Source organism: Opisthorchis viverrini, assembly GCF_000715545.1.
Source record: "Opisthorchis viverrini unplaced genomic scaffold opera_v5_273, whole genome shotgun sequence".
Classification (NCBI taxonomy): domain Eukaryota; kingdom Metazoa; phylum Platyhelminthes; class Trematoda; order Opisthorchiida; family Opisthorchiidae; genus Opisthorchis; species Opisthorchis viverrini.
In genome coordinates, this window is record NW_008751925.1 from 580,192 (window position 1) to 605,976 (window position 25,785).

The window sequence follows — 25,785 nt, forward strand, 5'->3', positions numbered from 1 at the left end:
ATGTTACATATGTCCCATATGGGACCTGCAGTACTTCTGGGGTTGTAACTAACTGCAGTCCCTGCCCGTTGTTTTAGTGTATGAAAAAGACTCAGCAACAAGAAATGCAAAAGCTTTATTGCGGACAGGCGAGTGCAAAAATTACAAGAGCGTCGTTTATTTAAGACGCTTTTTTGATCTTCAATTCAGGTTATTCGATTGGCGTTGGGCGAAGACCCATCACCGTCAGCCATGCTTCTAAGGCGTAACGTTGTTGCATCAACCGATGCCATTTGAACTGAGAGCCGGATCCGTGCGGACTCGGATGCTCGGTGGACCCGAAAAGCCTAAGCAGTAAAAGATGTAAAATGTCCGTAGGTTGTTCCACCTGATTCTTTCTGCGGGTTGTCGGATACTTTGTTAGTAAGACTCTCAGGGACCAAAATGTATTCCTGATATCCAACCAATGAAAACGTTTCGACCGTTTGGTGCAATACTTCGGACAGCAATTTAGTTGACCACTTGCTACCTGCAGGTAGCATGGATTCCGGACTGCCAGACTTCAATGGAAAGGTGAGCTGTGAATACGAAGCCCAATTCAGCCTCTGAAGTGCTCCAGTGTACATCTGTTGCCAGCATCATTGGGCTTCTGATCCTGATAACCTCCTCCTGCTGTGTTCAATGACGGCTATGAATTTTGCAGCCAGTACTTGTCTAACTTATTTGCTCTTATCTGGGAGAAGGAGACCGTCCAAACAACTGGGGTAGATGGATAATAGCACCCGTATGATCAAGCGGCGGGGGTCTTCGTGCATTATTTGCCTTCACAAACCGCGATTCTACCCTACTGAGCAGTATAAATCGCACCATCGCAGTGTATACCATCTCTCTGGCAGACAAACTGACATAATGCTGTCACCATAGATTTCGGAGGCTTGCCAAAGCTTTCTTGTCCGTCAAGATTCGAGGAGTGATCTCGTCTGCAGCTATTTCACCGGAGCTTATACCACTGCCCTTATACATAAATTCGTACTATAGTCGTCCAGCTGTAACGTTCTTTCGATGCATAACTACCATGGCATCCGAAGGAATCACGAGGGTTGAGATACTGTCAGGTTACCCAGGCTTAGACAGGAGCAGTCCAGATGTCGAGGTTCGGCTCGAAACGGGACTTTCCGGTCAGTAAGTTGCCTTAGCAAATGAGCCATCTAGGGTTCAAATAAATTCATGTAGTACGCCGATTGTCTGGTCTGAATGCATGAAACTTTGGTCCTATTCTACTCAGTCTCATGGAATGTGTGGAGCGTATACTATACGGTGCGATAGAATAGTTCAGTTTATTCGTTCCAGGATGCCAATATTAGGAATATCTAAGTGAAACACGTTTCAAGGTTTGAAAATCGGTTTCGGGACCTTGAGTCATTATTGTACGCTAGTTGAGACTGCAAGGGCATCTCAACTTAGGTGGGCGAATAGGCCCCACAAGCAAAGCCTTGGGTCCAAATCCTGATCACGAGCTAGCTGGTGTGTATCAACTTACCATCAATTTAGTGCAGATTTTTGGAGAGATGCTATTAGCGTATGCTCCAGCCTCTAAACTGGATAGGGATAGATGGTTTCATTTTTCAGGCCTGTATCCATTGTCTCTGGTATGTGAGACCGAGTGTCCCGGTGAAAGGTTCAATGTAACAGGTCGGGTACGAAAGCCGTCGAACCATAGTAAGGTAGAGTCTGTTTACACACTTCAGTTGGCCAAAGAAAGAGGGATCCATTTTGTCGATCCTGGAAACTGGGTATCGTATCAGCTTCAATGGAAGTCGGATCGTATGCCGCATCACTGACTGTACCAAAAGCCGACTTCTCCAGGAGTTCACAGAAAAGCATTTATGAATACATCCTAGTCAAATTAACTGACACAATCGAATCCAGTCTGTTTTACATAGAGGTTTTTGTAGCGGTCGTTGCTCGTACCTGAACATTTCATAGATCCACACAACACATGCTTTCAAGTATTATATTCGTGGATAAAGTTCAACTCCCGGTGGGTTGTCAATAGGAACATTGAGGTCGAAGCTCTCCAAATGACTCGATAGTTCATTTATGCGATCGACTCTACAGATCGATTATGACGAATTATGAATACAGCTCAGAACAGCTCTAGTCAGCGGGCACCATGGTTACCTGAAGAAAGGTGTCTGTACTTGTTTCTGTGCTTAATTATCAGGGCACTGGTGATCAAATGAAAGTGCAGTGTTGTTGTGGTGAAGATGCCAGAGGTTGTGAAGCATCGGTGTTGAACACTAATGTCATGCTGTCGAGGATGATGATGTTGACAAAGGTTTCGTGATGGGAACCATTTGAGTTATTTGAAATTCACTTAGCAGACTTGGAAGAACAGTTCTGACCTCGTATTTTGATGGCCGAGGTTCTTACCCAGTTTTTCTGTGTTTTCAGGTGAACCCCACCAACCACGTACTCGCTCAGCTAATATGCCCCTGTTGCACCAGCCACAACAGTCGATTGCCCTGAGTCGAGGGGCCCACTGCATCTGATGACTTCTTCACAATTTTGGACGAGACCAGTCAGCCCCACAAGATGTCCGTTTTTCGGATGCTTTGTTGCGTGAGTGGTGGACGCTTTTATGGATGTGCCTCTTGATATGTACTTGAATGTACTGTATCCGTTTTTCCTACCGACCCGTTTCATGGTGCCATACTTTTGGGCAACTGGTATGCTTTACAGCATGCGCTGAATATTTGATATCATTTGCAAAAGTCGCTGTCGCATCGGATAAGCCTAACCATAGGTGTGTTTTGTTATCCGCGCTTAGCATGTGGGGCTAGGTTTAGAGTGAACGGTCGTTCCAGAACAATGAGCACTTTCACTGGATTTGCACAACAGGTTGGATGGTGGTGGTCGATCCAGATACCGGAATACTGAAACCATTGATCAGAGGGCTGTATGAAAGATACACCAGTCGACCTCAACAAAACAAGAGTGAAAAGCCCGCTGGGATCCGACTACAACCATCTCAGTGATTTCCAGTAAGATTACAATTATTTGTCCAATTAATTTCCAGATTTTTCATCGGATTGATGATTGGTTGAAGCGAGCAACTTGACCGCTAACTAATAACCAAAATACCTGTCTCGAAAGCCGGTTGGAACAGATATGGCACCTGAATCCACTATAATTTGTCTTGAGTGTAGCGGAATCTGCGGTATGCGTATGTGTGTTCAACTATAGGATAATATTTTAGTGCACAATCCAGCGTGTGGGGTAATTTTTCCTCGGAACACGTAGGTGGAGCTTGTCAGACTTTAGCACCCGGGTTGCTGACATGTTGGATTCCGCATTAGCGTGGTACGACTGCTCGCATGAGTCACTAGACTGGCAAGTATTTCACTCTGGTTCACTGAACCGCATTGCTATATCTCGTTCGTGTTCAGGGATGTTACTTTGAAAAAGCCGTTGTATTGTTTTGATGATTGGTGTCAACCTTTTTTTTACCCACAGTGCTCTACGACTGCTGAACGTGGTGGTATGACAAAAATATGCCAAGGAACCACCCACTAGAGCACCATTAAGGGTATACTGGTTAAACTGGTAGAATCTAGCTAACGATATTATCGTCTTTAGGATGGTGGTGTCCGGCGAGTGCTGGTTAGAGGATGGAGCTACGGAGCTTCGGTTTATTTTCGGGCTGATAGGCACATGTGTGATTCCCAGTGTAAATTTTATTGAGGTGTATGTGTCAGCATAGCGCGCAATTCTGCTCCCTCCATAAGGAAACAAGGCAAGGACACCACAGTGTTTTTGTTTTGGTGCCTTTCAACGCTTTAGTGAAGCTCATAACCAGTCCACAAGAGTTATGCGTCCGGTTATGAAATGATTCTTATATCCACCTTAGGGTAAAGGTTATGTCAGTCTTACATCGGCCCCTTCAAGTCCGCACGACTCTTCAGGATCTTCTTCCTCTTTGGTACCTGCAGCTATTTGATTGGACAGATTGCGAGGCACTGTCTTCCCTCTTGTAGGTAGCAGGTTGACTTCATGGTAGCTGTCCCCTTTTCTACCGAATTCCCTTCTCTTGATACAAAATAGTCATCGTTGCATCCTTGAAATCTTGTACACAGCTTCCGTCTGTCAGATTACTCGCAGTTGACGCAGAAATTAACCGTCATCAAGCCAAACCCGCCTCTATTCTTGATTAAGTCCATTTATGTCCATCCTATCCGACTAGGTATGTCTCGGTACATGGAGCTGTTGGGAACCTCACGTTTTGGACTCAGCTGTTTACTAGCCTTTCCCGTAGGGTAGTTTTCTGACTCTTCGGTCCTTTTTCATCCAGTTTGGACGGGTTCCCTCCTGGAACACAATATGGCAACTTTCAAATGCGACACATATTGTGGCAGGTACCAGAGAGCGACCTGCTTCGTTATCAGCCCCATGCCTCATTTTTATTAGTGGTACAGTACTTTGATCTCAGCCATGGTTTATGCTGTGATCTAGCAAGTGTCCGGTCGTGCGGTTTTGTTATTGAAAGGTCCAGTGCTTCGCCCACCCTCAATAACCTTCCTCTATTATCTTGCGGTGATCGAACTCTAAAATATGTGAGTATTTCGTTCAGGGTTCCCGAGTCTAGTCACACACTAGCACTGGGAGCGCTCTTATCTGAACATTGCAAAAGTGGCCTCCGCTATCGGATGGTGATTAGCCTGGAGTTGATGCAGTTTAGTTAGTCCATTATTCTTTGATCAGCACGCGTAAATTCAACACCATGTTCGTATTGGCTTTCTTTTATTGACCCATTCAGTTAGAAGGTTTAACAAAAATCAATCTCTTGCGCGCTGCCATGTTCAGTCATTTGAATGCGACGGAATTTATTCCACGGCTTTCGTCTGTTCGTCTTTCATGTCTATTGCATGTAACCTTGGCTGAGTGTGTCCTCACCTTTTGGGTTTCAAGTCCTATAAGATGTATTTTCTTTTCTCGCTCATCCGTTTCACGTGTGGGAAAGTGACTATAGAAGGTGGGTTTGGGAGATTCCAACCACATGGCCTGATCCACGCAATTGTTGGGGAGAGCTAGCCTAATTATATGGCACATGGAACAATGCATGGGAGTCATTTGATGCTGTTGCGCACGATGTGTGTTGGCTGGGAGGCATTCTACTCTTAATATTTTGAAAAGTGTTTTGACCATACTGCATATGGAGCCGACGCACCGTCAAACCTTGATCTCGAGTTAGCTCGGCGGTCAAAGCAAAGTGGTTTGAACACCGCCCTAGCTTTTATATTACTTCTGTCTAACGGACAAATTAGTGAAGGGAGGAAAGCCCTTCGCCGCGGAGTCATTTATTAGCAAACACCAACTAAACGGTTACAAACAGGACAAGAAAGTAAACATCTCATATGCACATAGGTTTTAAAACTTGAACATTCTCGCACGTCTTCTTGAACTTCCGTGGGTATTCAATGACTATCATACAACTGTAAACGAACGCTGCAAAGTAGTCCCACATGTTCCGTAATAAATCTCATCTTCCATTAGATACGGTGCAGAGCTTCGAAAAAACAGATACTACTCGCATGTCTTATCTGTGTCTTATCTGTGTCCACCGTTACACACCTTTCCCCTTCAAAGGTTGCGTGAATGCCACCGATTTCAATTTACCTCAATTAAGTCGGCCTCATCAGCTGGTATGTTAGGCGGCTCTTCGGGTGTATCATGACGCTTTCGTTTACTCTTTCCGATCATCGACCGTCCTGAATTTTATGGGCGTTCTCCCAGTGGTCGGTAACGACAAACGGACCTTGCCACCGACTACCCAGCTTCCGCGACCCTAGTCCACTCCTTCCAGGATTTTAATGATCCTCCCATTTGACCTTAGGCCTATGGGGAATGGCCGTGCCTTTCTACTTACCGCTTTCAGTTTAGTCATTTCCTGAACAGCGATCAAGTTTTCTCGAGCTTTCCTCTTTTCCTCTTCTTGCCCTCCGGAGACAAGCCTCTAGCCGGCCACAATCCAATTCCCTGATCAACTAGAAGGCGTGAATGTCGTCGTCAGCATGAACGGGACCTGACTGTGGTCGGCTGTATCGAAGCATGGTGTGATAACAACGCCATCGACAGGTTCACTTCCTAATCACCTTTGGCCGCCAGCCACTCCTTGATCATTCGGTTATTGCGTTCGGTTAGACCATAAAGCAGCCAATATGCACGCAGGCGTGCACCAAAATGCCAAATTAAAGCTTTGATCGGATTCAGACAACATGGCAAACCAGGTACTACCCTGGTACGGAAGAATTCATCAGGTTGGTCACAAATTCATGGGACATACGATCATTTTTGCAGGAACTATCTCCGAGAGGGCGACAAAAGAATGACATCCCACTTTGAGATTTTGACTCCAAAGTTTGATTGTATTGCAGCTAGAGAATGCGGGCTTTTTTCCAAGAACACTAGTAAACCTGTAACACAATAATCCATCTCATAAAGTAGCCAGTGTTGAGATTTTAGTTGGAATCCCCTTTTGGGATCGATGACTGCGAAATCTGCTACGCTTGGCAGTAGAAGGATTGATTAGCCTAAGGTCAAAGGGAATAAGGCATGGGCATTTTATTTCTGAATGCTGCCGTGTACAGCAGACGTATTTGGAGCCGCGTTGGACTTCCGATAGGGTGTAGTAGCTTTTTCATCATATTGGATAAGGGGTGGGCGTTGACGGTCGACCGGTTGGTGATCGGAATGTGCGGCTTCAAGCACCGGTCTTTCTAAACAGTTCTTAGAGATTGGCACCATAATTATAAGTCGCCAGGGCTGAATGCCTCACTGTTCTTAAACTCTTGTAGCATCAAGCAGTCTGAACTCACTGCCACATCGTAACACGATTCCTGCTCGTACGGCTGTTCGGTTCTCCTCTATATGATGTCCCATTTCAGACCTTCTTGGGTTTTTGGATTAAAAAAAGCCTGGTTTCAAACTCCATAGCCTACAAGATCGCACAAAACTGTGACCCAACCACCACGAAAAAATGAGGAACGTGCGCGGGTCCTTCCAAATTCAATTTTACCAGACTAGAGACGTGTCATCTTTGGACGGATTGCAAGGGAAGATGAAAAGAGAAGCAATTAAGTGGCCATATAACGATTTTTGAGTACAACCGCACGAAATACCAGAATGCGGGAGCTATTTACAAGTGGTCATATTTTTCCTAATCATGTCTGTCTGTCTGTAAGATACTACTGGAAAGAGCTTCCATTAGATACGGTGCAGAGCTTCGAAAAAACAGATACTACTCGCATGTCTTATCTGTGTCTTATCTGTGTCCACCGTTACACACCTTTCCCCTTCAAAGGTTGCGTGAATGCCACCGATTTCAATTTACCTCAATTAAGTCGGCCTCATCAGCTGGTATGTTAGGCGGCTCTTCGGGTGTATCATGACGCTTTCGTTTACTCTTTCCGATCATCGACCGTCCTGAATTTTATGGGCGTTCTCCCAGCGGTCGGTAACGACAAACGGACCTTGCCACCGACTACCCAGCTTCCGCGACCCTAGTCCACTCCTTCCAGGATTTTAATGATCCTCCCATTTGACCTTAGGCCTATGGGGAATGGCCGTGCCTTTCTACTTACCGCTTTCAGTTTAGTCATTTCCTGAACAGCGATCAAGTTTTCTCGAGCTTTCCTCTTTTCCTCTTCTTGCCCTCCGGAGACAAGCCTCTAGCCGGCCACAATCCAATTTCCTGATCAACTAGAAGGCGTGAATGTCGTCGTCAGCATGAACGGGACCTGACTGTGGTCGGCTGTATCGAAGCATGGTGTGATAACAACGCCATCGACAGGTTCACTTCCTAATCACCTTTGGCCGCCAGCCACTCCTTGATCATTCGGTTATTGCGTTCGGTTAGACCATAAAGCAGCCAATATGCACGCAGGCGTGCACCAAAATGCCAAATTAAAGCTTTGATCGGATTCAGACAACATGGCAAACCAGGTACTACCCTGGTACGGAAGAATTCATCAGGTTGGTCACAAATTCATGGGACATACGATCATTTTTGCAGGAACTATCTCCGAGAGGGCGACAAAAGAATGACATCCCACTTTGAGATTTTGACTCCAAAGTTTGATTGTATTGCAGCTAGAGAATGCGGGCTTTTTTCCAAGAACACTAGTAAACCTGTAACACAATAATCCATCTCATAAAGTAGCCAGTGTTGAGATTTTAGTTGGAATCCCCTTTTGGGATCGATGACTGCGAAATCTGCTACGCTTGGCAGTAGAAGGATTGATTAGCCTAAGGTCAAAGGGAATAAGGCATGGGCATTTTATTTCTGAATGCTGCCGTGTACAGCAGACGTATTTGGAGCCGCGTTGGACTTCCGATAGGGTGTAGTAGCTTTTTCATCATATTGGATAAGGGGTGGGCGTTGACGGTCGACCGGTTGGTGATCGGAATGTGCGGCTTCAAGCACCGGTCTTTCTAAACAGTTCTTAGAGATTGGCACCATAATTATAAGTCGCCAGGGCTGAATGCCTCACTGTTCTTAAACTCTTGTAGCATCAAGCAGTCTGAACTCACTGCCACATCGTAACACGATTCCTGCTCGTACGGCTGTTCGGTTCTCCTCTATATGATGTCCCATTTCAGACCTTCTTGGGTTTTTGGATTAAAAAAAGCCTGGTTTCAAACTCCATAGCCTACAAGATCGCACAAAACTGTGACCCAACCACCACGAAAAAATGAGGAACGTGCGCGGGTCCTTCCAAATTCAATTTTACCAGACTAGAGACGTGTCATCTTTGGACGGATTGCAAGGGAAGATGAAAAGAGAAGCAATTAAGTGGCCATATAACGATTTTTGAGTACAACCGCACGAAATACCAGAATGCGGGAGCTATTTACAAGTGGTCATATTTTTCCTAATCATGTCTGTCTGTCTGTCAGATACTACTGAAAAGAGTGGATGATCCGAGGTTCCCTGTTTTGAATGAGGGTTACCTACTGCCGCTTGTAGAGTCGGCTGGTAGCACGTAAAACATCTTTAAAGACTGTCGACAAGAAGCTACCCTTAATTAATCTTTCTACAGCTGGAAGGAAGAAGGCCTTCGTAGTGGAGTTATTTATTAGAAAATACCAGCTGAACAGTTACAGACTATTGGACAGGGAAGCAAAACTCTCATATGCATCTTGTTTACAGAGACTGAATATCCACCTTCTCCTTGAACGCGTCTTCCTGATTTTTCTCGGATGTTCATTGACTGTTGCTCAAATCCAAGCAAATGCGACTCCACAAGTTCCGTACTAGATCTCACTTCAAGATACGCAAAGCGGATTCACGATCTGGGCCGCTATAAAAACTAGGCACTGAAAAGATGTTACAGCTGAGGGCTTTTTGGCACGCAGGTATTCTGACCCGAAGGTTGACCCACTTAGAAACGCTGGCTTAGAGCGCATCGAGGCCCATAGTCCGATATACCAACCGACCTGTCCGTGTTCAAAGATTCAAAAATAAGCGGCCTGTGCTGCTCAACTTGATAATTACTTATCCTTCTGCTGCTGGGCTGGATCATGTAAGTTCAACGAAAATACGACTAGAAAAACGTATCCGAATGTTTTTGCCTGGCACTATTAGCTACAAATCCCCGGTGCACAAGCTCCAGTTTCATACTAGCGCGCTTGGTTGTCACTGGTCATCAAGTTGATCCCAAAGCGACCTTGAGAGTGTCGTGTCATACCAAACCAAAGGAAAAAACACAGTTGCTTTCGGTATTTGAAGGTGTACATTTGTTCAGCGCGCATCATGTATCCAAATGAAAAAAAGCTAGCATACCTTGATGTTATCTTGTTCTCAAACGCACTTACGCTCCAATCAATAGCACAAACAAACAGGACTGTTATATCAGACAGACCGTAGGAAGTTAATAGACCTCCATCTTCCCTGATCCCTTGTAAGCAGTATCTGTATCCCCCTATTCTCTGTGGTTGGCGTAACCCCATTACTGCCACCGTCTCTTCATATTTCCCAGTTGTAGAGGCCTGTTAATGAATTTGCCGAAAAGACTGTGTTTGCCCACAAAGACTGCCTTTCATATGTGATGGGTCTTCTGTACAAAAAAACCTTGACTGAATTTATATTGGAACTACTAAGATCATATCAAGGAAAACAACACTGCATGCTGAGTGACAGTTGCTTACGTGGGCCTTAGGTCAAAACATGTATGGGTCAAAGTCTGTACATTCCCATTTCGTACGGTATGCGGATTCACATGTTCTTCCTGTCCCTAAAAATGCTACGCTCAGCTTTGTTTGAATCTAAATTCAAACTTTTGGGGAAGGAAATTTAGGATTAAAATCACCTTGTCATTTCCCACCACACACAAGGTTGCAGACTTCACAGTTAGCGAGTGATACTGCAAGATGACCCCTTAACATGCGAGTCCTTAACTCACGGATGTCTATGAAGAGCTATTGGGCGCACGTCGAATACTTGCAGACAGTCTGGACACTGAGTACCTGGAACGTGGGATATTTTCGCATGACTACATTCACAATCTAGAAGACAACTGGCCAGTCAAATCTCACCTTTTTATTCTCCTTGTAGATCCCACTTGCTTATGGACAATCTGAAGCGAAGCGCTCCAATCTGCGAACCTTGAGGGAAATCCTACTCTACCTTGACGAGGCTGATGAGGAGCAGCAAAGAGATGTGAGCCAGTTGTTTTCGAAATATGATGTCAGCGTGTTAACTAATTAAATGTATGCTAAGCAACTTCCCTGCTCACTGTCGATTAACGACTCCTGAGGACAAATAGCCCGTTCTTGTTCTTCCATGCACTTTTACTTTTCACCTAGATAGGTCCCGTTTTCGTTCTGTTTCGGTGCCTATATTCTGTTGTTGATGAGCAAAGTAATAATAATAATAATAATAATCGTTCAGCTGTAGCACCCTTTCGGTGCCTAGCTGCCACGCCACCCGAAGGAAGCACGAGGGCTGGGATACTGCCAGGTCGCCCAAGCGTAGACAGGGGAAGTCAAGAGGCAAAGGTCGGATTCGAATCACGGACCTTCCGGTCAGTAAATTCGCGCTCTAACCAATTGGCCCATCTCGCGAAGCATTTCGTAAATGAGTTAGTTACTCTGTGCGCAATACGAAACTTGACACTTCAAGTATTTCACAGTGAGTCGTGATTTGCCCTGGACTAATGTCCCATGAAATCGATTTTTTTGAAAAATAAACTGAGGTGACGGTCTCGTTATTTCATTCAGCGGCCCGTAGGTATACCACGGAAATAGAATGGGAATGAAAATCATTCGTCTGTAGAACTACGAGCATTCATACTCTATAGCTTGGACTGTAATATTCACCTGCTGAAAGAATGAGCGCGCCACACTGGATGAGAAATTGTTATGTTCTCTACTGATCAGTCTATCAACCTTGTCAGTTACACACGGACTTGAGCAGACAAAAAGCCTTGAGGAAATTATACTGCAGCAACTGAACAATCAATATCGAGATTCGAATAATCAAGAGTGGAATCGAACGAAACATTTCAATGAAAGGCTGAAATAGAGAGAGAGAAATGTTGATCAATATGTTCGTTAGGAGGAGTGCCTCCTAACAGAAATGGAATGTGGAAGCCTCAACGACCCTTTCTTATCGGACATACGTGAGATTCGAATCACTGGCATAGTATTTCGACGTGATAATACAGTCCGTCACTAACTGTACCGTCGCTTATTTCGTCTAGTGAACTGGTCAGCTCACCACTCCAATCTACACTCCAGCCACAGCGACGTTGTGATAAGACGGCTATGTGGTGTTGCACACTTTTGAGGGGATCAAATTGATGGTACCGTAGGGAATTAGCCATCTCGAACAATACACAGTCGGTAGTGTTACAGAAAACCATTCGAGCGTTCATTGGCAGACAAAGAGGCAATAAAGTTCTTGAAAATATGGTTCATCTTTCATTCTAACCTGAAGTGGATTTATACAGAAATCGCCATCTTCCGGCATATTTAAATGCTACAATTGAAGTTATTTACCGTACAACATATTTTCCTCTTCTCATATTTTAATAACCTCCTCTGAGGTACACCTGAGATGCTCCTGATAATTGAATGGTTTTCCAGTTTTTGAATACCATGTTAACATCATGCCCAGGTAGAGTTACCGTAACATTAGTGCGAGCTGTGGTTGCCCCGTTTTTACTTAATTGAGTTTAGTTGAATTTGGCCTAAATGCAATAATCTGTTTAATACGGTGCATGCCCTTACGCACTGAAATGAGACTAAAGTAAGTTACTTAAATAACACTGAGATTCACATGAGTAATGAAAGAGCTCCACTTCTACATAATAAATGGGGGTGGCCTTCATAACTTGAAGAGCCAGTTGCGTAAATCCATCCTCTCGTGTGCGGGTAGACTAGTTTGCTAGTGCATGATCAGGATGGGTTCAATAACATAAATCCTGAAAGCTTCAGGGGTTTCCTGATCGATACCAGTTTAAAAAGGTAACGACATTGTAATTCGTTGGTATTTTGTTGCATCAAACTCGGATCGTTACCGTACCTGAGGAGAATAACCGTCTCCTCAACTAAGAACGGTTGTAATAAAATAATTGTTGAATGCGTCTCGTTACCTGCGTACTACGAGTTTCGAAAACTCCATACACGTACATAGGTCTCTTTTGTGAGTGATTGGGGCTAAAGTAGAGTACAGTAGCTCAACTGTCTGCTCTGCGATAGGGAAATGCATCACTTTGGTATTTTCGTACACACCCGGTTGCATTCGGTCCTTTCAAATAAAATGTGGGGAGCACCCGGTGCGACAAGGTTCACCAGCGGCCCACCTTGACCGTGTGGGGAATTTAACCCCGGTTTTTAGAAATGCGAGGCAGGGGCATTACCATTATTATACCAGCGCACGCTGGGCACAATTTAGCACATCCGGGCAGGTGACATTGTGCGATGTGGTTTTCTTGTGTGGCTCTTTGAATGGCTAGTCAGCAACTGCCCTGGTGATGCCAATCGAACGACTCGCCTACCAGGTCTTTCCAGTCAGTTGACATCTAGAACACTTGAGCAGTTTTTGAGTGGCTATGAGTAAGTAGTGTCGGAATAGAATGCAGATTTTTCAATGAGAACGATATCAACAGTAACTGTACGCGCACCGCAACTGCGCACAACTGCTTCGACGTCGTTTTGAGTAATCCTCAACTATGTTTGATCGATCACAGAGTAATGGGTGGGGTTTATGTAGTTCGTCGTTCTGTTTAGTCACTTCTAGTTGATAGCGCAGAACTATGTTTTTTGTTTCTTTACGAACGAAATGCAATACTTCACTATTGATATCGTTTGGGCACCACTTCCGACAGCAGACGCCGCCATAAACAGAATGTTATAACCTTTCTGGTTACTAGTTATTATTGGCTATTATCATAATCTTTTATCAGTGTTTTCTCCACTTTCAGATTAATCTATTCATATACCAATTGTTGACACAGCTGGCAGCCACTGAATCAACCGGCCGTGCTTCCGACTCCGTCAGGAGTCCTTTCAACGCCCCACTCATTGATCGACATGCTTTGAGTGCTTTTCGGGAAGCGGTAAAACGCCTCGTCAGTCATCCGCCTACCAGAGCTACTGACCAGTAAGTTCGGTTAGAAAAAAGGCGTTCAGCCACAGGTGTGATCTTTTAGTGTCTATCCTCAGTTGACCAATGTTTGATGAATCAACATGGGTCAGTCTGTCTCTTTCCAGTATAATCGGTTTCAAACTATTTTCCTGCTTCACATGTGTGAAGTACAGACGCAAACTTGGAGGACGTCCTTACCAAACACTAGAGACAAACATAGTCACAAGTCAGTACCGTATTCAGCGATTGTGCTGCACTATACTTCCATTCATCGGCCTAGGCTGCAGCGCCAGTGCTGGAACGCAGCACCTAACTGATCCACAGCGAATTTATTTTAATATATCTCTGGTTCTAGTGCACTGAAATATCAGAAAGCCGATGACTTACGGAATCATATTCATATCTGAAACCCGCAAATTTCGTCACTATTCTCTCCACGTGACTACACCGTGGAAGACACCTATGTCACCGCTAAATGAGCCAGTGTATATCAGATCGCGTGAACTGTGCGACTGGTGATGCTCCATCTTGTCTCTGTGGAAGCTAACGACCTCCTGTTGGTCAGATGCCTCAATTTTGAACAAATCCCGGAAGATCCCAGACTAGAATCACCTCACACTGCTGTTGATTTCCAACAAAAAGCACTGTTGGTTGAATTTCTCGCAGCGATCATGGAGTAACGCAAACGGGGGAGACCGCCAGATCAAACGACAGGATCATTCGCCCCGACTAGTCCGGCGAGAAGTCAGGTTCATAGGTCATTTGGATGTTGACCAATCGAAACATGAGTTGAATGTCTAATCAACAGGATTACGAACTGAAGCAGTCAATCATGGTTTTCAGCCACGCGCTTCCGAAGTGTGTACATAAACTCGTGCACAGTAGTGCCCAACGTAAATCGGTAACGTACAGCTCCGCTGCGTTTCACAACCGGTTCATTCCATTTGATGACGAAACCTTCGTAATGAAATTTGCAAACTCAGGTAACAACTCCACCGCCAATTGAACAACCGGAGCTACTTACCTTCTCCCTTAGGTCGAAGAGAAAGTTTTTCTAGTATTTATTAACAGGATATAATTGGTAGTTGTGACTCGCTAATATGCTTCTCAGATAATGAACCCTTAATAGGACCAAACGGCACGCACGCTCCTGGTTGTGTGATCTGTTTTCACTCATAACTTCTAAGTTGAGCAGTGACCAATCGCTGTCGTCCTGTACTCGGCGTTTATAATGGTGATTGTGTTGTAAACCTGTTACAATATAAACACATCCTTCATCGCTTCAGGCCCACAGATCAAGCACACAGTCTTTCCAGTTCTTCACCTACTCGAACCAATGACTTTGCAGACACCTTGCCACCATGGACTTCGGTCAAGTCGGATTCGGTTTTTCGTCATAACATCATCATTGAAATGCTCTCGCGGTGCCCGTTGGCTTTGCTGGAATTGTTGTTCCAAATGGAAAGTGTCAAGTCATGGAACGAACTTCTTGCAGCCTCCAACTTGACCAACTACGTCGCATTAGAATTGCCCACTCCATGTACTAGTTCATACGGTGGTCAGGTACGCATTGCCTCATGGAACTTGAACCGCTTTACACTGGCTAAGGCACGCCACCCAGGCTTTCGCGAGGTCTTATGCTTGACTATTTTACGCAGCAAAATTTCTCTGATGGTGCTGCAGGAAGTCGCCAGCGTCGATGTTGCGGATGTGGTAAGTGACCTTATTATTTCCATGGTACAGTATTCGGTCTGTACCGAATTCTTATGTAACAGACAACTGAGGTCGTGTAAGTCATATGGCTGAGCGGAGTCAGAGGAACTATACTGGATAACTATGTAGAATAGATTAGCTATTTGTTCGATTGAGTTGCACGGTAAGACGAATCTAATCCGAAAGAGCTGTCAAGGGGCCTCATTCATCGTGTATGGCGTTTACGACGCTGGAAACTACCTATTTGGTTGTCTGTAGATCGGAAATAGCTGAAGCGTTTCGGTTCACATGATGTTACTGAGTTTAGCCCAGAGATAAAGGTGTGTGTTACCAGCCGGACGGCCCATAATTCGATCAGATCACTTCTTTCCCTCTTCGGTCAATCTGCTAGTATAAAGGTGTGTGTTACCAGCCGGACGGCCCATAACTCGATCAGATCACTTCTTTCTCTATTCGGTCAATCTGCTAGTGCCTTGGTGTTTATGTATTGCACTAAAAGCATGCCACAGCAAAGCGGTTTCTCAAATGTTTAACTCGGATTCTCTAAGGCGCCGCCCCAGGATGCCTTGCACCGTACGGAATTCATATTCGTCTTCAATTCGGGAGAAAGCGGATAAATGTGGTACACCGCATTTTCTTACATCCCTCCACTTACATCACGTGATCACGTATTTTGTGCTCCCCTAGTCGAATGTTGTTCTGGCATCCTCTAATGCTGGTTGCGTAAATGCCCCAATTCAGCGTTCGTCTTTATATTAACTCATATTGTTTCTCACAAGATGAAATTAGTCCTCTCGAGAGTTTTACCAAGTAGAGTCAATCTGATTTAATGAAATTAATTGCTTTTTCCAACCCACTGCCTCCACCTGCGGCGTACGTCGGGTTATATTTCGTTGCTCGATTCACGGATACCTTCTGCAACTGTGGTTCCGAGGTTGCCGAAAACAGTGTCGGAAACTTGGATTTTTTTCGTGAAGCGCTCAGTTTATCAGCTCATTATTATATTGCAGCTGTGTGCCGAACTCAACTCACCCACTTTGCCACATGTTCGAAAATGGGCGCATGATCACCCGCCTTGGTGTGTACCCAAATGGAAGGTGGCTAGTTCAACACAGGCCGTCGGATCCATGTTCGCTGGTCGGGAATATGCCTTATTTCTGTACAACGAAAACGCGGGTGTTTGCATTAGTCGTACAAGCTTAATGGAGCCACCCACAGTTGCCAAGTCCTTGAAAGTGTTTTCTCGAAGTCCATGTCCGGCACTTTGTAAGGTTAGTTTTTCTTCTGGAGTAATGTGGTTGATTGTCCTGATAACCTCTGAGTTGAGACAGTACCTTCTGTGGGTGTTTAGCAACTCAGATCTATTTGGTTTGCACGATGTTCGCAAGATTTTATGTCATCACCTTCATCCGTTGGTACCAGTATAAAATAGCTCGTATGTTCGTATATATGCAAAATTGTCAATTATCTTACCCTAACCGTAATATCCAATACATGTAAGTAGCCGTCGTGACAACACGAAAATACATAATCTGTGTGGACTCCGGTAACCGAAACCTTCTAATACTCGTATTGTGCATGCTTCAGCCAGCGGGTCGCACAGGCTTCATGTACATATCTGCCGTATATATTTCGCGTTTTTTTCGATCAGATCCGGTCCGCTCGACTGATACTCGTCTCAGTTCATTTGAAGGCCAGAGGGCTACGGAATAGTAGAATTGGCCGCACCGCTGCTGAGGTTCAAGCCCTGGAAACAGTCGTGCAGGCTTTTTATGATACACAGAGTCGTAAGTGAATTGTGGGATTAGCTGCTTTGTAGCCTGTGATCCACTTACCAAAAGTCTATCAGATTACGTGCTCTTGAGCTCATGATTGTCGTTCAACATGCTTTTTATTTTCAGTCAGCCGTAGTGTGCTACTTTACCCGTGTCGCGCTCATTTCGTTACATTTTTTGTTGTCAGATATGCGCCATCTCCAGGTACCCAGCTAACATCCCACTCAGAACACTGGATTTCCAACACATGCCATCATCATGCTTGTTCAGCGCTGATGGTCAGACTTATAACATACGCCGACAGCTCCTCTGTGGTGTGCTTCTGGTCTTGGTTTCAATTGGTAAATTGCCTACCAGAGCGTGTTCTCTATGTCACACAGTAGCTTGTTGGCCATCAAGTATCTCATGACTCTAGGTAATCCGGAAGTAGGACGTTAGTTTGTGGTGTTTGAGCGCTATCCACTTTTTGGAATGGCAAATACATGGGCGAGCTCCAAAGACAATGCGAAAATAACCGTAGGAATGGATGTATTGGAAAACGGTTATGATGTGGATTGGTTTTAGTGCACAGTTTCCGGATAGAATGTGGATATTTCCTCAGGACCTAGAGGTCTGGAAATATTGATAAAAAAAATGGGAGGCTCCGCGCGGAAATGACGGGCGTTTTGACCTAAGTAGATGTAGTAGAGAGCTGTTGTTAGCCAAGAGCTACTGACCCAATCTGTATGCAGGGGACTCTTACGGGCGATGGAGTGAAACCAAGCATTGTTGAACCACTCGAGGAAACTTTTCCGTCAATATTGGTGGGCCATTCAGAGAACAATACTTGGGATATGGGGAACAATCTAGACATACAGTTCCAGTTGGCGTACTGATGTCGAGACTGCATAAAGGTTTGTGTAAGCACTTGAGTAGGAACAGGCGATAAGGCTTTCCTCATAGCATCCAAGTAGAGCTGAGTATAACTGTTAGTGAGGAAGGGTTCTTAGCCTATCATCTTCACTGTTTGGAACATAAGTAAGGAGAATCATAGGATCGATAATTGGCAATAGAAAAACACTCGGTTTATCGCAAGGTAGATCGCAGTGGCTGAGGGAGTAAACCACTTGAAGTTGTGGACTTTGACTTAGCTAAGTTTACAGAGAATCGGATTGAAGAAATCTATCAGTTCTATCTATCTATCTATCCATCGTTCAACTTAAGGCCTCATTATCATTTGAAGGACAATAGCTGTAGTAACTACTCGTTACTTCGGACAAACCGCAGCATCAGCTAAAACAACTGAAAATTTCGTAGGGACAGTTGAAGCCGCTATAGGTCGGTGACAGATAATGGTGTGCGAACTTCCGGCTTAAAACGAAAGGCATCGAATGGAATAGATGATAATTCGGTAAATGCAGAATAGCCAGGTATCTTTCTGGCGGTTCGACTATTTGCTAGAAACAAAAATGTAGAAGTGAGGAAGACAGATGGTGATGGAATGTCATTCTTCTTTAGATTACGTGTGTTTAGATGAAGTACGTAAGATTGAGTATCCATATTTTGTCGCATTTCCTTACTTGTTTCTTACGTTGATGGGCAATATAAATCAGAGGCTCGGTTGGCTAAGTACTTAAGGCTCGCGGATGACAGCTTCAACAGTCGAAGTAATAATAGTCTTTGACTTTATGTTCACAGAACTCCTAAAACACCACAAGACACCTTGAATGCTACCAATGATTAAACACAGCACTTTTCGGAATTTTGTACGCAGGTTCGACATTTTCACAGTTATATCCAGCTGCACACAGACGTTCTCACCAAGGCACTTCCGTTTTCATGAAGTTATGTATCTCTACCTATGTGCAGCAAAGTTTGACCGTCCAGTACTCTATCTGATTTAATGTGGCTACCTTCCGTTGAGGGGTAAGCCGGCCTCAGGAACGTGTTTATGATGCAAGTTGTATCCGGTGTTCTGAGAAAGTAGCATTGATGTTGTTAAATCTGAATTACTGACGGAGTCATTGACACTAAAACTCGTTCGTCTCTCTGAACCTTCACAGGACAAGAAAATAGGGCTGCCATTGATTATGTTGGTCGTAGTTTTTTCGCTTACTACTATAAATTGGCTTTTATATTACGCGACTTCGGCACCAAAAGCCATGGACCCTCTATTGTTTTTTATGGTTTTCGTGAATTCGTTGTCTTCTCAATTTCTGCTGGACCAAAAACAAACGAAGCCACTTGAACTGTCACTATCGCGGTGTTTTTCCCATCCAAATACGTTACTTTCATCGATTGGCTTGGCTAATCGGTAAGGTTGAGTCATCTGTTGACGTGACTACGCGATGCATGATCTTTAGTCAACCCAAGAGATTTCCTCATTTGCGTGTTTTTCCGTGGTAATGAACCCCGAGGAATTGAGAGCCTAGAATCTACGAGCATTTGGGTATTATGGGCATCTGCATCTTCTTTTCTGCTTTCCCTTTGCTTTTCCAGCCAGACTTTCCAGCAACCTTGGTCCTTTTTAGACCTAAGTCATGCTGCGTGCATCACACACCTTTATCCGTGAATCACTCAGTCGTCGACCATGCACAGATTTTCTCTTGCTGGGTTCTTACAATATTTCCCTTTTTTCTTGTTTTCTAGCACAATCACACCTCGTGATTCTTGGTGATTTCAACTTAAATCCGGAGCATGAAGGTTAGTTCCTATGTCACAGACTGCTTCAAGTCGAGCCACCAACTCATGTGGTGCCACCGATTCCGTACGTTATACGTAGATTTTTGCATACTTATCGGAGTTGCTCTAGTGAATTTAGGCAGTTCATTCATTCTTCCTGAAGGAATACTACTTTCAAGGCTGCTGAAAACTCTATGACAATCTACGACCGGTTTCGATCTTCTTGGGCTCATCAGGTGGGCGCAGTCCAAGAGTTTCCGTCAGCCTCATGATTTACTTGGACCCAAGTTATTCGCCATTCAACAAGGGCACTTTAGTTTTGCAAACAAGTGTATTTTTCAAATTGCGTAGGAGTTTGACGGAAACTCTGGGACCGCGTCTACTTAATGGTCCCCAAGAAGAGCGCAATCGGTCGTGGGTTGTCAAAGAGTTTCCAGTAAGCTTTTTCGTCAGTGCTCTTTCGAGAAAACATGCTATGATATATAGAATATCGTGCCAAATTGGACACGAGGTGGTCTGTGTGCTGCACATTCATTTGAAGAATATCATATATGAGAGATCCAGCTGAGGTTCCGGTTACAGCCAAATTGGTTTGTAAGTGTATTGCCGAATTATTCATTCTGATTATTTTCACAAAAACTGCTTTCTGAGCAGCGCTGTACTGTTGGTCTTCAAAAGTACAGAGGTTCTGTTGAATAACGCACTCGAAACAACAGTCCACCGTTGACCTCCCGGACTGTGTGGTTTTGAGCCCAAACCTTCTCCGGACGAGTGTAGTATTTGCTTGTCGCGTGGAGGAAACAACACAATCCCATCATATAAGGCAATGTGACCTCGTAAAACGATTATTCGTAAAACTAGGTCGTGTCGTTCTCGTCTGGCCTTTCTGTAGCGTTTGGATTTTGGGAACTGAGCTCTAGCCGCTTTACCACGTGGAAACATTGTTTCACTCAGGCTTCTATTTGTTTCCTGCCTTTCTGTATAGCTTTCAGTCGCTTGCGTGAACGTGGTTTTCAGTCTGTTTTAAATGGATATCAAGCGACAACCCCGCAGTCAAATCTCAAGGATCAGTCCGACTCTCCATCCTCCACTCTGTGTCCCACTGCCTATGACAATGCTTGGATTTCTCCCAGTTTGATTTCTGTTGATACCACGGACTCTTCATACACCGGAAACTCTGGCGTTATAACTAGCGGCCTCAGACATCCCCTTATTCCCGGTGACATCGGTGCTGGCGCTAATGGTTTTATAAGCGACCATTGCCCAATATGGTTTGATCTCCGTTTTAGCTGATCAATATTCTTCTCTATTTTTTTAATGCATATTCGAATTTCTTTGGACAACAGAGGACTAAAAATTGTTACGTTTCGTGTATTTTTCATGTAAAACTTCACAAACGTGAGAAAAGTCTCTAAACGATTTAACTTTAGTCTTCTAAACCCATACCAAAAAGTTGGTCACTTTCGAACCAATTTACACTGGTCTTCACTGAACTCGACTTCGATTTGGACTCCGAAAACATCGGGCCTTTTTTGCATGGTGTCTTCCGTATGTTCGATGTCTGCATTTCAAGATAGAGCACAAATATACTGAAATCGAGATGTCGAAGTGACGTAGGTAGGTTTTACAATCAATAAAGAATGACCCGGAGTGGTGTGTTCTTAACGTGCCTGAAAGTGTGAGTAAGCCTTGCCAAGCATTTTACACCTTAGTAATATGACCACGTGAAATTCTAATGGTCCCCGCGTATATCAGGTGCTCCGACTAGCAACCTTTATCAACAGCAATGGTGTTATGACACTGGCCCAGATTTATTGCTCTTATTTTGGTTTATGTGTTTACTGCCCTGTTTAAGGCTTCTGTGTTTATTAAGGTCTGTGACTATTTCAATCAATAATTATATGCGACTGGCCCCATCACTGTACGTAACACAATCTAGATACCTGCTGATTTCTTCATCGCGTTTATAACCTGAAGCCTGGTTGGCGAATTTTGACCGACTTGAGGACCGTCGAGTTATCCAGATATTTAATCGCAGGGGTGTTCCGATTGGACTCGGATATGTTTCTGATTATGGATTTCGGGAGTTTTCAAACTGTATCGAATGAATTAAGCCTGTAGAGTGCGTTTATTGGGGCTGTAGGTCGATTGACCTTGTGAGCCCGTTCTCGAGGCTTTCGTGATTAGTGTCATTTGGTGGGTGTTTGATTGAGTTTGTTTCTTTCTAGCGTGACACTCAACCTGTTTTTCTGTTGTACTTTTGGCCACTTCACACATGGTCATGGGTTTACCAGGGAATCAGGAGCTAGGTGTGAAATATTGCAAGTACGTACCTGAGCGAGGTAGTTCGACGATTTTCGGCAACCCGAAAAATTCATTTCTCTATTTGGTTTGGGTCTCTGTAGTCAGTCTCTACAGTCTTCTGATTTTGACCACCTTTTTGACAAATCATCCATATGGCTATCGTGTGATCATGGTCATGGTGAAAAAAATTTTGCACCGAAAACAATCTTGAGTATACACTGTTACTAGTTACCCTTTGATCGGGTTTGTTGTAACACTGACTGTTTCCGTCATACAGGCTTCGCTAAATTGCGCCCTCGTCTCAGGATTTCTATCATGACGGACACACCATCCTAAGACGTGATTCTTGGTCTAAACCAATTTTTTTGCTCTTTCAGGCTATCATATGGCTTCTGTTTTGCCCAAGTAGTCGTCCCTCCTTGCGATGGACCTGGTAAGAAATAACCCGTAGAGCTAGAATTTCGTGGGATACCTGCAGTAAAGCTTCAGTTATACGAGTGGCTGCATACTTAGTGTGACACACTAGGCTCCGGTTAGTTAAGGCAGTGGGAGTGATAACGTTTCGCCTAAAATATTCTGGCCGTTCGTCGGTGGTCCGAAGATTGTTGAATTAAGGCAATAGCTATTTCTTTTAACAGCTGGTTTACCAAAAAGTGCACCTAAGCCTCCAATGTTCTTCTTGTCAGCAAACCTAAAGTGAAATTCATCAGTTGTGCAAACCTGTGAGCGTGTACTTAGTCCAAATCCTCAGTCGAAGCTCACCCATTCTCTACCCCCATATCTGAATCTAAATAAGGTTAATGGCCCCTGTGTGCCTATGCGTTTCGGGTTCCGATTACAACCTTAAACGAACTAATGTACCTGCAAATATCCGATTTGTTTTGAAAAATCATATCAGGACGTGAAAGTTCACACAAGATTGATGAAGCTCGTCCTAATTGGTAGTCGCCCTAACTTGAAGTAGGTAACCAGCAATCTCCTATTATCTTCTACAACAGAAATACTATCGTAGCGTGTTTTTGCGTCATAGAGACATAATGAAATGGGACAATGTGTTAATCGAACAGAACGTCATCGGACCTGTTCACTTAGTGTCGGTTCACAAAAATACAAGCGGACAACTTACCCTTTCCAGAGACTGGATAATTTTACTACGAGTATCTGGTGTTTTGTTCGGACAGGGTGGTGTAGCCTCCAGTAAGTCTTCTGAAAGAAGACCGTCATCGGAATCGATGTCGGTGACGGACACCGTATTGCTAATTTTATCGTCAGAAGGTTGTGCGAAAAGAACTCGCCGGCGTTTACAAGCAGAACCAGGCTGTTTTAGGATGCTCCTCGGTGTCTTCTGCGGTGTTTTCATTATAGTCTAAAAATACACTCAAGATGTATTCAACTTACCATCGAGTTTAATCTTAAGGAAAGTGCAGGGGACTTTGGGGTCTGCGTCACCGTTGCACTAATATCCGGAGGAAGTTGTGTACTCGCTGGTGGGGAATTCATGTACAACTGCCTCTGAAACTCTTTAAATTCGTTTTCAGTTTTCTGTAGTCGGGCAATCTCTTTTTCACTTGTCATCATTTTCTGATTATTCAGTTCCAATTGTGCATTCAGTTTTTCCACAGTCGAAACCAACTCTTCATGTTCTTTTTCACGTAGTTCTTGGTGATGTTTCTTAAAAATAACCTCGAGCGTATTTATTAACCCAACCTACCTGTTCTTTTAATTCTTTTTCCATGCTCGACATTTCTTGCTCTTGAGCCGATAGCTTCTTCGTGAGTTCTTTCTAAAAAAAGGATATTGCGTGCAAACTAAATCCGCCTTTGTTCTGTGATTCTGAGTTGCATATACATCATTAAATGTCCTTGAGATTACATTCAGTAAGCTAGTTTTAACCACAGTGGATCAACTTACCTTAGCTTTTCTCTGTTTCTTTTACCAAATTTTTTATATGGTCTCATTTCGTCGGCTAACCGATGGAAGCACGATGACTGAGATACTAACAATGAGTAAAACAATACTGTGGAATATCATAAACGAGAGATTCAGTTGAGTCTCTCGTGAAAACCACATTGATTTGCAAATGAGTGTATTTCTCTAAAACAATAATGGTTTAGCTGTAGCACCATTTCGATGCCACACGAAGATCGAGCTACTGCTAGGCTGTCCGAACATAGACAGGAGGAATCAAGAAGTCTAGGTTAGGTTTGAACTACGAACCTTCCAGGATGGGTTCTCTTAGTCTCTCCTGCGCTTAGCTGGAAACATTGCAGGAAATGTCAGCTTATCAACGTGAGTCGCGTTTATGATGTGGGATTCCAGATTGTCTGATTGAGCACTTGGAGGTGTAGAGACCTCATGATGCATGCGATAGGTCACCACCAGGTCCCCTCCCTTCCTCACTTACTTTGTTTTCACTTCAAGGCCTGAAATACAAATAGAAGAACTTTGTTAATGAACGGTAGTGGCACATCAGTGTCAGCACTGATGTTGATGTCTTTAATGGCGATGATAACGTGAGGGCATTTTACTCGGCACCGAAATGCACAGAAAAGCAGCAACGGGCGTGCGCGTGATTAGAATCCACATAGGTGTTCCAGGTCCGTCAGTAATTGATCCGTCTTAGCTATGGTCAGTGGCCATGTGATCTGTCTGCGTTGGAGGCTTGCTTGCTTGTGCGGGACGATTCGTTGCGAAGTAGTTTCGGTTGTTTCGTTTTCGGTCCTGCACACAAACATTCTGTGATTGGCAAACAGCTGCAGTACCAGCTCGCCGTTGTCCGTTCGTCCGGATTCTAGTCCGGGACAGCCACCCATTTAAACCTCAGTAACCTTCATATAGCGGCAACCATCATAGTATATGAGCTGTTAGCCCGTCGTAATAAATCACTGTAGTTGTCATGAAATCATCATCATCATCGACAGCATGACATCAGTGTACATCAGTGTTGTCATGAAAACTGTTCTTGAGAGCATTAGGGCAAGAGCCTGTTGGGGCTAAGCAGACACAATGAACAAGCAACGATTGTCAGTGCATTTATGGGATACTCTCATAGATGTGATGATCCTAACCATACGGAGCTATCAGTTTGCGGAAATTCAAGCACTGGCCTGTCAGGTCGATGGCTTACAATCATACTAACCCCTTGCCGATCCAGCCGCGGTAGTTTGTGGACCGCGAGAGGTGCGCAAACAAGCGGGAAGAAACCGTTGAGTCATCTTCTCAGAGAGGACACAAAACCATAGAAAGACACTCCGGCTCGCAAGCAGGAACAATGTGTTGTGCTGCTTGCAAACGTTTGAAGAACTACTGTAAGGTTCCGTGGTTGTGGTGGCTGAGTTAGGCACAGGTATTAGAGCTAACTTCAATGAGCTGCGAGCTTATCCGTTTGTCCTTAAAAATGGTCACATAAAAATGTCTCTGGCAATGGGATAAAGGAAGTGGTAGATGAGTGGATACATGAAAGAGGAAGAAGGGATACGTCAGCAATAACCCGTTTTAGACTACCTGTCCTGCTGTATACAGCAAGTTGATTGCACCACACGACGGTTCATTTTCTTGAGATCATTTACAAGTGTGTGATTCATGGATAAAAACCTGCCAGTGCACCCACACCTAGAGAGAAGGATAATTAGGGTCCTCAGCATAAACCCTGGTGCACATTGTGGGATTTAGTTGGCGTAAGACCGCCAGATCAATCTGCATTTT

The 25,785-nt window shown here is 44.2% G+C and overlaps 2 protein-coding genes across 2 annotated transcripts in view; one reads left to right on the top strand and one right to left on the bottom strand.

The window, feature by feature from the left end:
- T265_09316 (hypothetical protein) overlaps positions 1–22,292 on the top strand; it is a gene marked incomplete at both ends in the record, with an annotated part of 22,444 nt that extends 152 nt beyond the window's left edge. Inside the window, 8 exons of the mRNA XM_009175345.1 lie at positions 2,434–2,601; positions 10,592–10,696; positions 13,464–13,642; positions 14,914–15,340; positions 16,351–16,611; positions 16,992–17,127; positions 19,744–19,797; positions 20,762–22,292. Of these exons, the coding sequence (XP_009173609.1) occupies positions 2,575–2,601; positions 10,592–10,696; positions 13,464–13,642; positions 14,914–15,340; positions 16,351–16,611; positions 16,992–17,127; positions 19,744–19,797; positions 20,762–21,069 (1,497 nt within the window). The remainder of the gene's footprint in view (positions 1–2,433; positions 2,602–10,591; positions 10,697–13,463; positions 13,643–14,913; positions 15,341–16,350; positions 16,612–16,991; positions 17,128–19,743; positions 19,798–20,761) is intronic.
- Positions 20,662–25,785, bottom strand: part of T265_09315 (hypothetical protein) — a gene marked incomplete at both ends in the record, with an annotated part of 31,630 nt that continues 26,506 nt past the window's right edge. Inside the window, 4 exons of the mRNA XM_009175344.1 lie at positions 20,662–21,337; positions 23,207–23,446; positions 23,479–23,751; positions 23,792–23,863. Coding sequence (XP_009173608.1) covers positions 21,203–21,337; positions 23,207–23,446; positions 23,479–23,751; positions 23,792–23,863 — 720 coding nt within the window. The remainder of the gene's footprint in view (positions 21,338–23,206; positions 23,447–23,478; positions 23,752–23,791; positions 23,864–25,785) is intronic.